The sequence below is a fragment of the Scyliorhinus torazame genome, chromosome 26 (genome assembly GCF_047496885.1).
Source record: "Scyliorhinus torazame isolate Kashiwa2021f chromosome 26, sScyTor2.1, whole genome shotgun sequence".
NCBI classification, from domain to species: Eukaryota; Metazoa; Chordata; class Chondrichthyes; order Carcharhiniformes; family Scyliorhinidae; genus Scyliorhinus; species Scyliorhinus torazame.
In genome coordinates this window covers 43,191,851-43,207,400 of record NC_092732.1, presented here as the reverse complement: position 1 = coordinate 43,207,400, position 15,550 = coordinate 43,191,851, and the positions used below count along the sequence as shown (strand labels likewise).

Sequence of the window (15,550 nt, the reverse complement as noted above, 5' to 3'; positions counted from 1 at the left end):
ACTCCCAGGACAGGTACAGCACCGGGTTAGATACAGAAGAAAGCTCCCTCTACACTGTCCCCATCAAACACTCCCAGGACAGGTACAGCACGGGGTTAGATACAGAGTAAAGCTCCCTCTACACTGTCCCCATCAAACACTCCCAGGACAGGTACAGCACGGGGTTAGATACAGAGTAAAGCTCCCTCTACACTGTTCCCATCAAACACTCCCAGGACAGGTACAGCACGGGGTTAGATACAGAAGAAAGCTCCCTCTACACTGTCCCCATCAAACACTCCCAGGACAGGTACAGCACGGGGTTAGATACAGAGTAAAATTCCCTCTACACTGTCCCCATCAAACACTGCCAGGACAGGCACAGCACGGGGTTAGGTACAGAGTAAAGCTCCCTCTACACTGTTCCCATCAAACACTCCCAGGACAGCTACAGCACCGGGTTAGATACAGAGTAAACCTCCCTCTGCACTGTCCCCATCAAACACTCCCAGGACAGGTACAGCACGAGGTTAGGTACAGAGTAAAGCTCCCTCTGCACTTTCCCCATCAAACACTCCCAGGACAGGTACAGCACGGGGTTAGATACAGAGTAAACCTCCCTCTGCACTGTCCCCATCAAACACTCCCAGGACAGGTACAGACCGAGGTTAGATACAGAGTAAAGCTCCCTCTACACTGTCCCCAACAAACACTCCCAGGACAGGTACAGCACGGGGTTGGATACAGAGTAAACCTCCCTCTACACTGTCCCATCAAACACTCCCAGGACAGGTACAGCACGGGGTTAGAGAAAGAGTAAAGCTCCCTATACACTGTCCCCATCAAATACTCCCAGGACAGGTACATCACGGGATTAGATACAGAGTAAAGCTCCCTCTACACTGTCCCCATCAAACACTCCCAGGACAGGTACAGCACGGAGTTAGATACAGAGTAAACCTCCCTCTGCACTGTCCCCATCAAACACTCCCAGGACAGGTACAGCACGAGGTTAGATACAGAGTAAAGCTCCCTCTGCACTGTCCCCATCAAACACTCCCAGGACAGGTACAGCACGGGGTTAGATACAGAGTAAAACTCCCTCTGCACTGTCCCCATCAAACACTCCCAGGACAGGTACAGCACAGGGTTAGATACAGAGTAAAGCTCCCTCTACACTGTCACCCATCTAACACACCCAGGACAGGTACAGAACGGAGTTAGATACAGAGTAAAGCTCCCTCTACACAGCCCCCATCAAACACTCCCAGGACAGGTACAGCACGGGGTTAGATACAGAGTAAAGCTCCCTCTGCACTGTCCCCATCAAACACTCCCAGGACAGGTACAGCACAGGGTTAGACACAGAGTAAAGCTCCCTCTGCACTGTCCCCATCAAACACTCCCAGGACAGGAACAGCACGGGGTTAGATACAGAGTAAACCTCCCTCTACACTGTCCCCATCAAACACTCCCAGGGCAGGTACAGCACGGGGTTAGATACAGAGTAAAGCTCCCTCTACACTGTCTACACTGTCCCCATCAAACACTCCCAGGACAGGTACAGCACAGGGTTAGATACAGAGTAAAGCTCCCTCTACACTGTCCCCATCAAACACTCCCAGGACAGGTACAGCATGGGGTTAGATACAGAGTAAAGCTCCCTCTACACAGCCCCCATCAAACACTCCCAGGACAGGTACAGCACGGGGTTAGATACAGAGTAAAGCTCCCTCTACACTGTCCCCATCAAACACTCCCAGGACAGGTACAGCACGGGGTTAGATACAGAGTAAAGCTCCCTCCACACTGTCCCCATCAAACACTCCCAGGACAGGCACAGCACGGGGTTAGATACAGAATAAAGCTCCCTCTACACTGTCCCAATCAAACACTCCCAGGACAGGAACAGCACGGGGTTAGATACAGAGTAAACCTCCCTCTACACTGTCCCCATCAAACACTCCCAGGACAGATACAGCACGGGGTTAGATACAGAGTAAAGCTCCCTCTGCACTGTTCCCATCAAACACTCCCAGGACAGGTACAGCACCGGGTTAGATACAGAGCAAACCTCCCTCTGCACTGTCCCCATCAAACACTCCCAGGACAGGTACAGCACGAAGTTAGATACAGAGTAAAGCTCCCTCTGCACTGTCCCCATCAAACACTCCCAGGGCAGGTACAGCACGGGGTTAGATACAGAGTAAAGCTCCCGCTACACTGTCCCCATCAAACACTCCCAGGACAGGTACAGCACGGGGTTAGATACAGAGTAAAGCTCCCTCTACACTATCCCCATCAAACACTCCCAGGACAGGTACAGCACGGGGTTAGATACAGAGTAAACCTCCCTCTACACTGTCCCATCAAACACTCCCAGGACAGGTACAGCACGGGGTTAGAGACAGAGTAAAGCTCCCTCTACACTGTCCCCATCAAATACTCCCAGGACAGGTACAGCACGGTGTTAGATACAGAGTAAAGCTCCCTCCACACTGTCCCCATCAAACACTCCCTGGACAGGTACAGCACGGAGTTAGATACAGAGTAAACCTCCCTCTGCACTGTCCCCATCAAACACTCCCAGGACAGGTACAGCACGAGGTTAGATACAGAGTAAAGCTCCCTCTGCATTGTCCCCATCAAACACTCCCAGGACAGGTACAGCACGGGGTTAGATACAGAGTAAAGCTCCCTCTGCACTGCCCCATCAAACACTCCCAGGACAGGTACAGCACGGGGTTAGATACAGAGTAAAGCTCCCTCTACACTGTCACCCATCTAACACTCCCAGGACAGGTACAGCACGGAGTTAGATACAGAGTAAAGCTCCCTCTACACAGCCCCCATTAAACACTCCCAGGACAGGTACAGCACGGGGTTAGATACAGAGTAAAGCTCCCTCTACACTGTCCCCATCAAACACTCCCAGGACAGATACAGCACGTGTTTAATACAGAGTAAAGCTCCCTCTGCACTGTCCCCATCAAACACTCCCAGGACAGGTACAGCACAGTGTTAGATACAGAGTAAAGCTCCCTCTACACTGTCCCCATCAAACACTCCCAGGACAGGTACAGCACGAAGTTAGATACAGAGTAAAGCTCCCTCTGCACTGTCCCCATCAAACACTCCCAGGACAGGTACAGCACGGGGTTAGATACAGAGTAAAGCTCCCTCTACACTGTCCCCATCAAACACTCCCAGGACAGGTACAGCACGGGGTTAGATACAGAGTAAAACTCCCTCTACACTGTCTCCATCAAACACTCCCAGGACAGGTACAGCACGGGGTTAGATACAGAGTAAAGCTCCCTCTACACTGTTCCCATCAAACACTCCCAGGACAGGCACAGCACGGGGTTAGATACAGAGTAAAGCTCCCTCTACACTGTCCCCATCAAACACTCCCAGGACAGGTACAGCACCGGGTTAGATACAGAGTAAACCTCCCTCTGCACTGTCCCCATCAAACACTCCCAGGACAGGTACAGCACCGGGTTAGATACAGAGCAAACCTCCCTCTGCACTGTCCCCATCAAACACTCCCAGGACAGGTACAGCACAGGGTTAGATACAGAGTAAAGCTCCCTCTGCACTGGCCCCATCAAACACTGCCAGGACAGGTACAGCACGGGGTTAGATACAGAAGAAAGCTCCCTCATCACTGTCCCCATCAAACACTCCAAGGACAGGTACAGCACGGGGTTAGATACAGATTAACACTCCCTCTACACTGTCCCCATCAAACACTCCCAGGACAGGTACAGCACGAGGTTAGAAACAGAGTAAAGCTCCCTCTGCACTTTCCCCATCAAACACTCCCAGGACAGGTACAGCACAGGCTTAGATACAGAGTAAAGCTCACTCTACACTCTTCCCATCAAACACTCCCAGGACAGGTACAGCACGGGGTTAGATACAGAGTAAACCTCCCTCTGCACTGTCCCCATCAAACACTCCCAGGACAGGTACAGAACGAGGTTAGATACAGAGTAAAGCTCCCTCTACACTGTCCCCAACAAACACTCCCAGGACAGGTACAGCACGGGGTTAGATACAGAGTAAAGCTCCCTCTACACTGTCCCATCAAACACTCCCAGGACAGGTACAGCACGGGGTTAGAGACAGAGTAAAGCTCCCTCTACACTGTCCCCATCAAATACTCCCAGGACAGGTACAGCACGTGGTTAGATACAGAGTAAACTCCCTCTACACTGTCCCCATCAAACACTGCCAGGACAGGTACAGCACGGGGTTAGATACAGAAGAAAGCTCCCTCAACACTGTCCCCATCAAACACTCCAAGGACAGGTACAGCACGGGGTTAGATACAGAGTAAAACTCCCTCTACACTGTCCCCATCAAACACTGCCAGGACAGGCACAGCACGGGGTTAGATACAGAGTAAAGCTCCCTCTACACTGTTCCCATCAAACACTCCCAGGACTGGTACAGCACGGGGTTAGATACAGAGTAAAACTCCCTCTACACTGTCCCCATCAAACACTCCCAGGACAGGTACAGCACGGGGTTAGATACAGAGTAAAGCTCCCTCTACACTGTGCCCATCAAACACTCCCAGGACAGGTACAGCACGGGGTAAGATACAGAGTGAAGCTCCCTCGACACTGACCCCATCAAACACTCCCAGGACAGGTACAGCACGGGGTTAGATACAGAAGAAAGCTCCCTCAACACTGTCCCCATCAAACACTCCAAGGACAGGTACAGCACGGGGTTAGATACAGAGTAAAACTCCCTCTACACTGTCCCCATCAAACACTGCCAGGACAGGCACAGCACGGGGTTAGATACAGAGTAAAGCTCCCTCTACACTGTTCCCATCAAACACTCCCAGGACTGGTACAGCACGGGGTTAGATACAGAGTAAAACTCCCTCTACACTGTCCCCATCAAACACTCCCAGGACAGGTACAGCACGGGGTTAGATACAGAGTAAAGCTCCCTCTACACTGTGCCCATCAAACACTCCCAGGACAGGTACAGCACGGGGTAAGATACAGAGTGAAGCTCCCTCGACACTGACCCCATCAAACACTCCCAGGACAGGTACAGCACAGGGTTAGATACAGAGTAAAGCTCCCTCTACACTGTCCCCATCAAACACTCCCCGGACAGGTACAGCACGGGGTTAGATACAGAGTAAAGCTCCCTCTGCACTGCCCCATCAAACACTCCCAGGACAGGTACAACACGGGGTTAGATACAGAGTAAAGCTCCCTCTACACTGTCACCCATCAAACACTCCCAGGACAGGTACAGCACGGGGTTAGATACAGAGTAAAGCTCCCTCTACACAGCCCCCATCAAACACTCCCAGGACAGGTACAGCACGGGGTTAGATACAGAGTAAAGCTCCCTCTACACTGTCCCCATCAAACACTCCCAGGACAGATACAGCACGCGGTTAGATACAGAGTAAAGCTCCCTCTGCACTGTCCCCATCAAACACTCCCAGGACAGGTACAGCACAGGGTTAGATACAGAGTAAAGCTCCCTCTACACTGTTCCCATCAAACACTCCCAGGACAGGTACAGCACCGGGTTAGATACAGAGCAAACCTCCCTCTGCACTGTCCCCATCAAACACTCCCAGGACAGGTACAGCACCGGGTTAGATACAGAGCAAACCTCCCTCTGCACTGTCCCCATCAAACACTCCCTGGACAGGTACAGCACAAGGTTAGATACAGAGTAAAGCTCCCTCTGCACTGTCCCCATCAAACACTCCCAGGACAGCTACAGCACGGGGTTAGATACAGAGTAAAGCTCCCTCTATACTGTCCCCATCAAACACTCCCAGGACAGGTACAGCACGGGGTTAGGTACAGAGTAAAGCTCCCTCTCCACTGTCCCCATCAAACACTCACAGGACAGGTACAGCACGGGGTTAGATACAGAGTAATGCTCCCTCTACGCTGTCCCCATCAAACACTCCCAGGACAGGTACAGCACGGGGTTAGAGACAGAGTAAAGCTCCCTCTACACTGCCCCATCAAACACTCCCAGGACAGGTACAGCACGGGGTTAGAGACAGAGTAAAGCTCCCTCTACACTGTCCCCATCAAATACTCCCAGGACAGGTACAGCACGGGGTTACATACATAGTAAACTCCCTCTACACCGTCCCCATCAAACACTCCCAGGACAGGCACAGCACGGGGTTAGATACAGAGTAAAGCCCCCTCTAAACTGTTCCCATCAAACACTCCCAGGACAGGTACAGCACGGGGTTAGATACAGAGTAAACCTCCCTCTGCACTGTCCCCATCAAACACTCCCAGGACAGGTACAGCACGAGGTTAGATACAGAGTAAAGCTCCCTCTGCACTGTCCCCATCAAACACTCCAAGGACAGGTACAGCACAGGGTTAGATACAGAGTAAAACTCACTCTACACTGTTCCCATCAAACACTCCCAGGATAGGTACAGCACAAGGTTAGATACAGAGTAAAACTCACTCTACACTGTTCCCATCAAACACTCCCAGGACAGGTACAGCACGGGGTTAGATACAGAGTAAACCTCCCTCTGCACTGTCCCCATCAAACACTCCCAGGACAGGTACAGCACAGGGTTAGATACAGAGTAAAGCTCCCTCTACACTGTTCCCATCAAACACTCCCAGGACAGGTACAGCACGGGGTTAGATACAGAGTAAAGCTCCCTCTACACCTTCCCCATCAAACACTCCCAGGACAGGTACAGCACGGGGTTAGATACAGAGTGAATCTCCCTCGACACTGACCCCATCAAACACTCCCAGGACAGGTACAGCACAGGGTTAGATACAGAGTAAAGCTCCCTCTACACTGTCCCCATCAAACACTCCCCGGACAGGTACAGCACGGGGTTGGATGCAGAGTAAAGCTCCCTCTGCACTGCCCCATCAAACACTCCCAGGACAGGTACAGCACGGGGTTAGATACAGAGTAAAGCTCCCTCTACACTGTCCCCCATCAAACACTCCCAGGACAGGTACAGCACGGGGTTAGATACAGAGTAAAGCTCCCTCTACACAGCCCCCATCAAACACTCCCAGGACAGGTACAGCACGGGGTTAGATACAGAGTAAAGCTCCCCCTACACTGTCCCCATCAAACACTCCCAGGACAGGTACAGCACGGGGTTAGATACAGAGTAAACCTCCCTCTACACTGTCCCCATCAAACACTCCCAGGACAGATACAGCACGGGGTTAGATACAGAGTAAAGCTCCCTCTGCACTGTCCCCATCAAACACTCCCAGGACAGGTACAGCACAGGGTTAGATACAGAGTAAAGCTCCCTCTACACTGTTCCCATCAAACACTCCCAGGACAGGTACAGCACCGGGTTAGATACAGAGCAAACCTCCCTCTGCACTGTCCCCATCAAACACTCCCAGGACAGGTACAGCACGAGGTTAGATACAGAGTAAAGCTCCCTCTGCACTGTCCCCATCAAACACTCCCAGGACAGGTACAGCACGGGGTTAGGAACAGAATAAAACTCCCTCTACACTGTCCCCATCAAACACTCCCAGGACAGGTACAGCACGGGGTTAGATACAGAGTAAAGCACCCTCGACACTGTCCCCATCAAACACTCCCAGGACAGGTACAGCACGGGGTTAGATACAGAGTAAAGCTCCCTCTCCACTGTCCCCATCAAACACTCCCCGGACAGGTACAGCACGGGGTTAGATACAGAGTAAAGCTCCCTCTGCACTGCCCCATCAAACACTCCCAGGACAGGTACAGCACAGGGTTAGATACAGAGTAAAACTCACTCTACACTGTTCCCATCAAACACTCCCAGGACAGGTACAGCACGAGGTTAGATACAGAGTAAAGCTCCCTCTGCACTGTCCCCATCAAACACTCCCAGGACAGGTACAGCACGGGGTTAGGTACAGAGTAAAACTCCCTCTACACTGTCCCCATCAAACACTCCCAGGACAGGTACAGCACGGGGTTAGATACAGAGTAAAGCACCCTCGACACTGTCCCCATCAAACACTCCCAGGACAGGTACAGCACGGGGTTAGATACAGAGTAAAGCTCCCTCTCCACTGTCCCCATCAAACACTCCCAGGACAGATACAGCACGGGTTTAGATGCAGAGTAAAGCTCCCTCTACACTGTCCCCATCAAACACTCCCAGGACAGGTACAGCACGGGGTTCGATACAGAGTAAAGCTCCCTCTACACTGTCCCCATCAAACACTCCAAGGACAGGTACAGCACAGGGTTAGATACAGAGTAAAACTCACTCTACACTGTTCCCATCAAACACTCCCAGGATAGGTACAGCACAGGGTTAGATACAGAGTAAAACTCACTCTACACTGTTCCCATCAAACACTCCCAGGACAGGTACAGCACGGGGTTAGATACAGAGTAAACCTCCCTCTGCACTGTCCCCATCAAACACTCCCAGGACAGGTACAGCACAGGGTTAGATACAGAGTAAAGCTCCCTCTACACTGTTCCCATCAAACACTCCCAGGACAGGTACAGCACGGGGTTAGATACAGAGTAAAGCTCCCTCTACACCTTCCCCATCAAACACTCCCAGGACAGGTACAGCACGGGGTTAGATACAGAGTGAATCTCCCTCGACACTGACCCCATCAAACACTCCCAGGACAGGTACAGCACAGGGTTAGATACAGAGTAAAGCTCCCTCTACACTGTCCCCATCAAACACTCCCCGGACAGGTACAGCACGGGGTTGGATGCAGAGTAAAGCTCCCTCTGCACTGCCCCATCAAACACTCCCAGGACAGGTACAGCACGGGGTTAGATACAGAGTAAAGCTCCCTCTACACTGTCCCCCATCAAACACTCCCAGGACAGGTACAGCACGGGGTTAGATACAGAGTAAAGCTCCCTCTACACAGCCCCCATCAAACACTCCCAGGACAGGTACAGCACGGGGTTAGATACAGAGTAAAGCTCCCCCTACACTGTCCCCATCAAACACTCCCAGGACAGGTACAGCACGGGGTTAGATACAGAGTAAACCTCCCTCTACACTGTCCCCATCAAACACTCCCAGGACAGATACAGCACGGGGTTAGATACAGAGTAAAGCTCCCTCTGCACTGTCCCCATCAAACACTCCCAGGACAGGTACAGCACAGGGTTAGATACAGAGTAAAGCTCCCTCTACACTGTTCCCATCAAACACTCCCAGGACAGGTACAGCACCGGGTTAGATACAGAGCAAACCTCCCTCTGCACTGTCCCCATCAAACACTCCCAGGACAGGTACAGCACGAGGTTAGATACAGAGTAAAGCTCCCTCTGCACTGTCCCCATCAAACACTCCCAGGACAGGTACAGCACGGGGTTAGGTACAGAATAAAACTCCCTCTACACTGTCCCCATCAAACACTCCCAGGACAGGTACAGCACGGGGTTAGATACAGAGTAAAGCACCCTCGACACTGTCCCCATCAAACACTCCCAGGACAGGTACAGCACGGGGTTAGATACAGAGTAAAGCTCCCTCTCCACTGTCCCCATCAAACACTCCCCGGACAGGTACAGCACGGGGTTAGATACAGAGTAAAGCTCCCTCTGCACTGCCCCATCAAACACTCCCAGGACAGGTACAGCACAGGGTTAGATACAGAGTAAAACTCACTCTACACTGTTCCCATCAAACACTCCCAGGACAGGTACAGCACGGGGTTAGATACAGAGTAAACCTCCCCTCGCACTGTCCCCATCAAACACTCCCAGGACAGGTACAGCACGAGGTTAGATACAGAGTAAAGCTCCCTCTGCACTGTCCCCATCAAACACTCCCAGGACAGGTACAGCACGGGGTTAGGTACAGAGTAAAACTCCCTCTACACTGTCCCCATCAAACACTCCCAGGACAGGTACAGCACGGGGTTAGATACAGAGTAAAGCACCCTCGACACTGTCCCCATCAAACACTCCCAGGACAGGTACAGCACGGGGTTAGATACAGAGTAAAGCTCCCTCTCCACTGTCCCCATCAAACACTCCCAGGACAGATACAGCACGGGTTTAGATGCAGAGTAAAGCTCCCTCTACACTGTCCCCATCAAACACTCCCAGGACAGGTACAGCACGGGGTTCGATACAGAGTAAAGCTCCCTCTACACTGTCCCCATCAAACACTCCCAGGACAGGTACAGCACGGGGTTAGATACAGAGTAAAGCTCTGGCGCGCGTCCCTATTTGTAAAGCTGTGATGTGAGCTGTTACCTCATCGAAGACTCGATTCTTTGCTCGGCTGAGTGCGCTGGTCAGGACGTTAATCCATGATTCCTTTTCCTCTGGACTCATTGCCAGGAAGACCAGATTTGGTACCTGAGGGAGGTGCAGGAGGACACAGAATGAGTAATGACCAGTTCACTAGTTTCAATGATGTTGATTAAGGAGTAAATATTGAGGCCAAGGTCGGGGACCCCCGTGCTCCTCAAGCATTGCTGTGGGATATTTTACATCTCTTTGAGTGGGTAGAGGCAACTCTGATTTAGTATGTCTCTTGGAAGATGGCATCTCCAATAGTGCAGTGCTCCTCGCTATTACGCTGTCAGTCTGGAGGTTTGAAAAGTCAGCCCCCTAACCATTGAGGTGAGGATCTCTCCCTACTCCGCTCCGAGGTCCCCACCTGCTTCAAGAGGACCACCATCATACCGGTGCCAAAGAAGAACCAGGCAACGTGCCTCAATGACTACCGTCCGGTGGTCTTAATATCGATCATTGTGACGTGCTTTGAGAGGTTGGTCATGAAGCGCATCAACTCCATACTCCCAGAACGCCTTGATCCACTGCAATTCGCAGACCGCCACAGCCAGCCCACAGCAGGCGCCATCTCCCTGGCCCTACACTCACCCCTGGAGCATCTCGACAACAAGGACTCCTACGTCAGACTCCTATTTATTGACTACAGCTCCACCTTCAACACCATAATCCCAGCCAAGCTCATACCAAAACTCCAAAACCTAGGACTTGGCTCCTCCCTCTGCAACTGGATCATCGACTTCCTGACCCATAGACCACATTCAGTAAGAATAAACAACAGTACCTCCTCCACAATAGTTCTCAATACCGGGGCCCCGCAAGGCTGCGTACTTAGGCCCCTACTATACCCCTTTTACACACACGACTGCGTGGCAAAATTTGGCTCCAACTCCATCTACAAGTTTGCTGATGACATGACCGTAAGGGTCGGATCTCGAACAACCATGAGTCAGAATACAGGAGGGAGATAGAGAACCTAGTGGAGTGGTGTAGCGACAACAATCTCTCCCTCAATGCCAGCAAAACTAAAGAGCTGGTCATTGACTTCAGGAAGGAAAGTACTGTACACACCCCTGTCAGCATCAACGGGGCCGAGGTGGAGATGGTTAGCAGTTTCAAATTCCTAGGGGTGCACATCTCCAAAAATCTGTCCTGGTCCACCCACGTCGACACTACCACCAAGAAAGCACAACAGCGCCTATACTTCCTCAGGAAACTAAGGAAATTCGCCATGTCCACATTAACCCTTACCACCTTTTACAGATGTACCATAGAAAGCATCCTATCGGGCTGCATCACAGCCTGGTCTGGCAACTGCTCGGCCCAGGACCGCAAGAAACTTCAGAGAGTCGTGAACACCGCCCAGTCCATCACACGAACCTGCCTCCCATCCATTGACTCCATCTACACCTCCCGCTGCCTGGGGAAAGCGGGCAGCATAATCAAAGACCCCTCCCACCCGGCTTACTCACTCTTACAACTTCTTCCATTGGGCAGGAGATACAAAAGTCTGAGAACACGCACGAACAGACTCAAAAACAGCTTCTTCCCCACTGTTACCAGACTCCTAAATGACCCTCTTATGGACTGAACTGATCTCTTCACACATCATTCCAGTGAGTCGCTCTACACTCCGTACGCTTTACCCGGTGTCTGTGAGTATGTATTTACATTGTGTATTTATGTATGTCCGATGTTTTTCATGTACTGAATGATCTGTTTGAGCTGTACACAGAACAATACTTTTCACTGTACCTCGGTACACGTGACAATAAATCTTTTTTGTTTAAATTTAGAGTACCCAATTATTGTTTTTTCCAATTAAGGGGCAATTTAGCGCGGCCAATCCACCTCCCCTGCACATCTTTGGATTGTGGGGGCGAGACCCACGCAGACACGGGGAGAATGTGCAAACTCCACACGGACAGTGACCCGGGGCCGGGATTCGAACCTGGGACCTCGGCGCCGTGAGGAAGCCGTGCTAACCACTGCGCCACCGTGCCACCCCACACGTGACAATTAATCTCAATTGGCCACAGAAGACGGAAATAAGCCTTGGTATAATTACACTCAGAAATAGAGCTGGAATGAAGTCTGGCCAAGCGTGGAATCCAGGACTCCCCGCAGGGATGGCGAGAGCCATTGCTGGTTCCGGTGCGTCATGTGTCGGCAGCAGAGACCTCGCTCTCCCTCGTCACCGCCTCCTGCTGGTGGGCTGGGGAAAGGCTCACGATGACAGGACAAAGGGAAGCTCACCGTGTTGCCGGGCTGTCTGGTCCGGACCAGGGTGAACTTGCTGTGGTTCCTCTTGCTCCTGCTTTTCGATTTGCGCAGTTCCTCGCACTTCTCGTAGTCCGTCAGGTCAAACCTGTCCAGGACACTCTTCTCGTCTTTTACCTGGGGGTTAGAACGGTCAGAATGAGGTGAGGGGCTGCTCCGAAGTAAAGCAACCGGTGTCACCCACCCCTCCAACCCCACCACTGGGACCTCCCCACACCCCCTCCAACCCCACCACTGGGACCTCCCCACACCCCCCTCCAACCCCACCACTGGTAACCCCCCCCCACCTCCAACCCCACCACTGGGACCTCCCCACCCCCCCCTCCAACCCCACCACTGGGACCTCCCCACACCCCCCTCCAACCCCACCACTGGGACCTCCCCACACCCCCCTCCAACCCCACCACTGGGACCTCCCCACACCCCCCTCCAACCCCACCACTGGGACCTCCCCACACCCCCCTCCAATCCCACCACTGGGACCTCCCCACACCCCCCTCCAACCCCACCACTGGGACCTCCCCACACCCCCCTCCAACCCCACCACTGGGACCTCCCCACACCCCCCTCCAACCCCACCACTGGGACCTCCCCACCCCCCCCTCCAACCCCACCACTGGGACCTCCCCACCCCCCCCTCCAACCCCACCACTGGGACCTCCCCACCCCCCCTCCAACCCCACCACTGGGACCTCCCCACACCCCCTCCAACCCCACCACTGGGACCTCCCCACACCCCCCTCCAACCCCACCACTGGGACCTCCCCACACCCCCCTCCAACCCCACCACTGGGACCTCCCCACACCCCCCTCCAACCCCACCACTGGGACCTCCCCACACCCCCCTCCAACCCCACCACTGGGACCTCCCCACACCCCCCTCCAACCCCACCACTGGGACCTCCCCACACCCCCCTCCAATCCCACCACTGGGACCTCCCCACACCCCCCTCCAACCCCACCACTGGGACCTCCCCACACCCCCCTCCAACCCCACCACTGGGACCTCCCCACACCCCCCTCCAACCCCACCACTGGGACCTCCCCACACCCCCCTCCAACCCCACCACTGGGACCTCCCCACACCCCCCTCCAACCCCACCACTGGGACCTCCCCACACCCCCTCCAACCCCACCACTGGGACCTCCCCACCACCCCCTCCAACCCCACCACTGGGACCTCCCCACACACCCCTCCAACCCCACCACTGGGACCTCCCCACACCCCCCCTCCAACCCCACCACTGGGACCTCCCCACCACCCCCTCCAACCCCACCACTGGGACCTCCCCACACACCCCTCCAACCCCACCACTGGGACCTCCCCACACACCCCTCCAACCCCACCACTGGGACCTCCCCACACCCCCTCCAACCCCACCACTGGGACCTCCCCACACCCCCCTCCAACCCCACCACTGGGACCTATCCAGTCTCCCAGCCCTTGAACTTGAGCACTTTCTCACCATCATTCTGACAGGAAGGAAGCAAAGGTGTCTCGTCCCAATCTTGTCCCAGACTCTGACATACAATCCCCGTCAATCAACATGAGGTTAAAGTCTGGGGCCAGCAATGGTGGCGGTGATATAAAGACAGGGCGTAATGTGGCAACTGGGCCCTCATACCTTCCACCCAAATCATAGCTCCAAATGCAAATGTACGGCCGAACCACTCTTCCGTCGGAATGGAACGAATTGGCTCCAACCCGACCAACAACGAGGCTGATACCCAGTCAGCCACATCTTACTTGCTGCACGCTTGCATCGAGCTCCTTCAGGGTATTCTCGTTTGGGCGCGATACCGGGCCTGTAGATCGGCGCCTGACGGCCGTTACGCCGCGCGGGGGGGGGGGGGGGGGTCGCGATCTGAATCCCGCCCACAACGGGGATCCTGCACTGCCCAGGTGGCACTGCCAGGGGGCTGAGCCGGGGGATGGGCCCAGGGGGATGCCCAGCGGGATGTGAGGGGTTTGAGGACCCTCTTAAAGGTGAGTTGGAGGGGGGGTGGAGGTGGCGTTAGACATCAGGGTCGTTCCTCGACCCCCGCCAATCCTGCCCAGATCTGCCCTCCCTCACTGGGGACCAGCCCCGTGTCTCCCGAATGATTATTCTTCCTGTGAAGCGGCCCAGGGAGCTGGACTCCCCGCAGACCGATGCCGGACCGGAATCGGGGATGGCGCCGGTTCGCTATACTCTGCCCCCCCCCCCCCCCCCGTCAACCTGGCGGCGGGTTTAAACGCCTCTGCCGCATCATCGTCTGGCCCGCCCGCGCTGCTTTGCCCCCCGGCGGCGCGTGAGGTCCCAGAGCGAGCGGCAACCCGGTGTGCCGGCTGTGGACAGTGTCCAGCACCGCTGGCCAGGGGCTTTGGGGGGGGGGGGGGGTGGGTTGCTGTGGGGTCGGAGCAGCCACAACAGTGACACCACAATTGGCTCTGTTGCTCAGCAGGGGAGCGCAAAGTGCAGGAGAGCGATAGTTATAGTCAGCGGCACAGATAGGCGCTTCTGTGGACGTGAAAGAGACTCCAGGATGGTGTGTTGCCTCCCTGGTGCCAGGGTCCAGGATGTTTCTGAACGAACGCAGGACATCCTGAAGGGGGAGGGTGAACAGCCAGAGGTCGTAGCGCACATAGGTACTAACGACATAGGCAGGAAGGGGCATGAGGTCCTGCAGCAGGAGTTCAGGGAGTTAGGCAGTAAGCTAAAAAGTAGGACCTCTAGGGTTGTAATCTCGGGATTACTCCCTGTGCCACGTGCCAGTGAGGCTAGAAATAGGAGGATAGAGCAGCTAAACACGTGGCTAAACTGGTGGCGTAGGAGGGAGGGGTTTCAGATTTCTGGACCATTGGGGTCTCTTCCGGGGCAGGTGGGACCTGTACAAGGAGGACGGGTTACATCTAAACTCGATAGGCACCAATATCCTGGCTGGGAGGTTTGCTAGTGTCGCTCGGGAGGATTTAAACTAGTGAGGCAGGGGGGTGAGAAGCAGAGCGTGAGCT

General features: G+C 54.2%; 1 protein-coding gene across 1 annotated transcript in view; it reads right to left on the bottom strand.

Moving 5' to 3' along the window:
- Positions 1–14,319, bottom strand: part of LOC140402898 (uncharacterized) — a 140,283-nt gene extending 125,964 nt beyond the window's left edge. The window contains exons 1-3 of the mRNA XM_072490526.1: positions 14,303–14,319; positions 12,532–12,706; positions 10,234–10,338 (exon numbers count right to left, since the gene is read on the bottom strand). Coding sequence (XP_072346627.1) covers positions 10,234–10,338; positions 12,532–12,706; positions 14,303–14,319 — 297 coding nt within the window. The remainder of the gene's footprint in view (positions 1–10,233; positions 10,339–12,531; positions 12,707–14,302) is intronic.
- Positions 14,320–15,550: the final 1,231 nt, after the last annotated feature.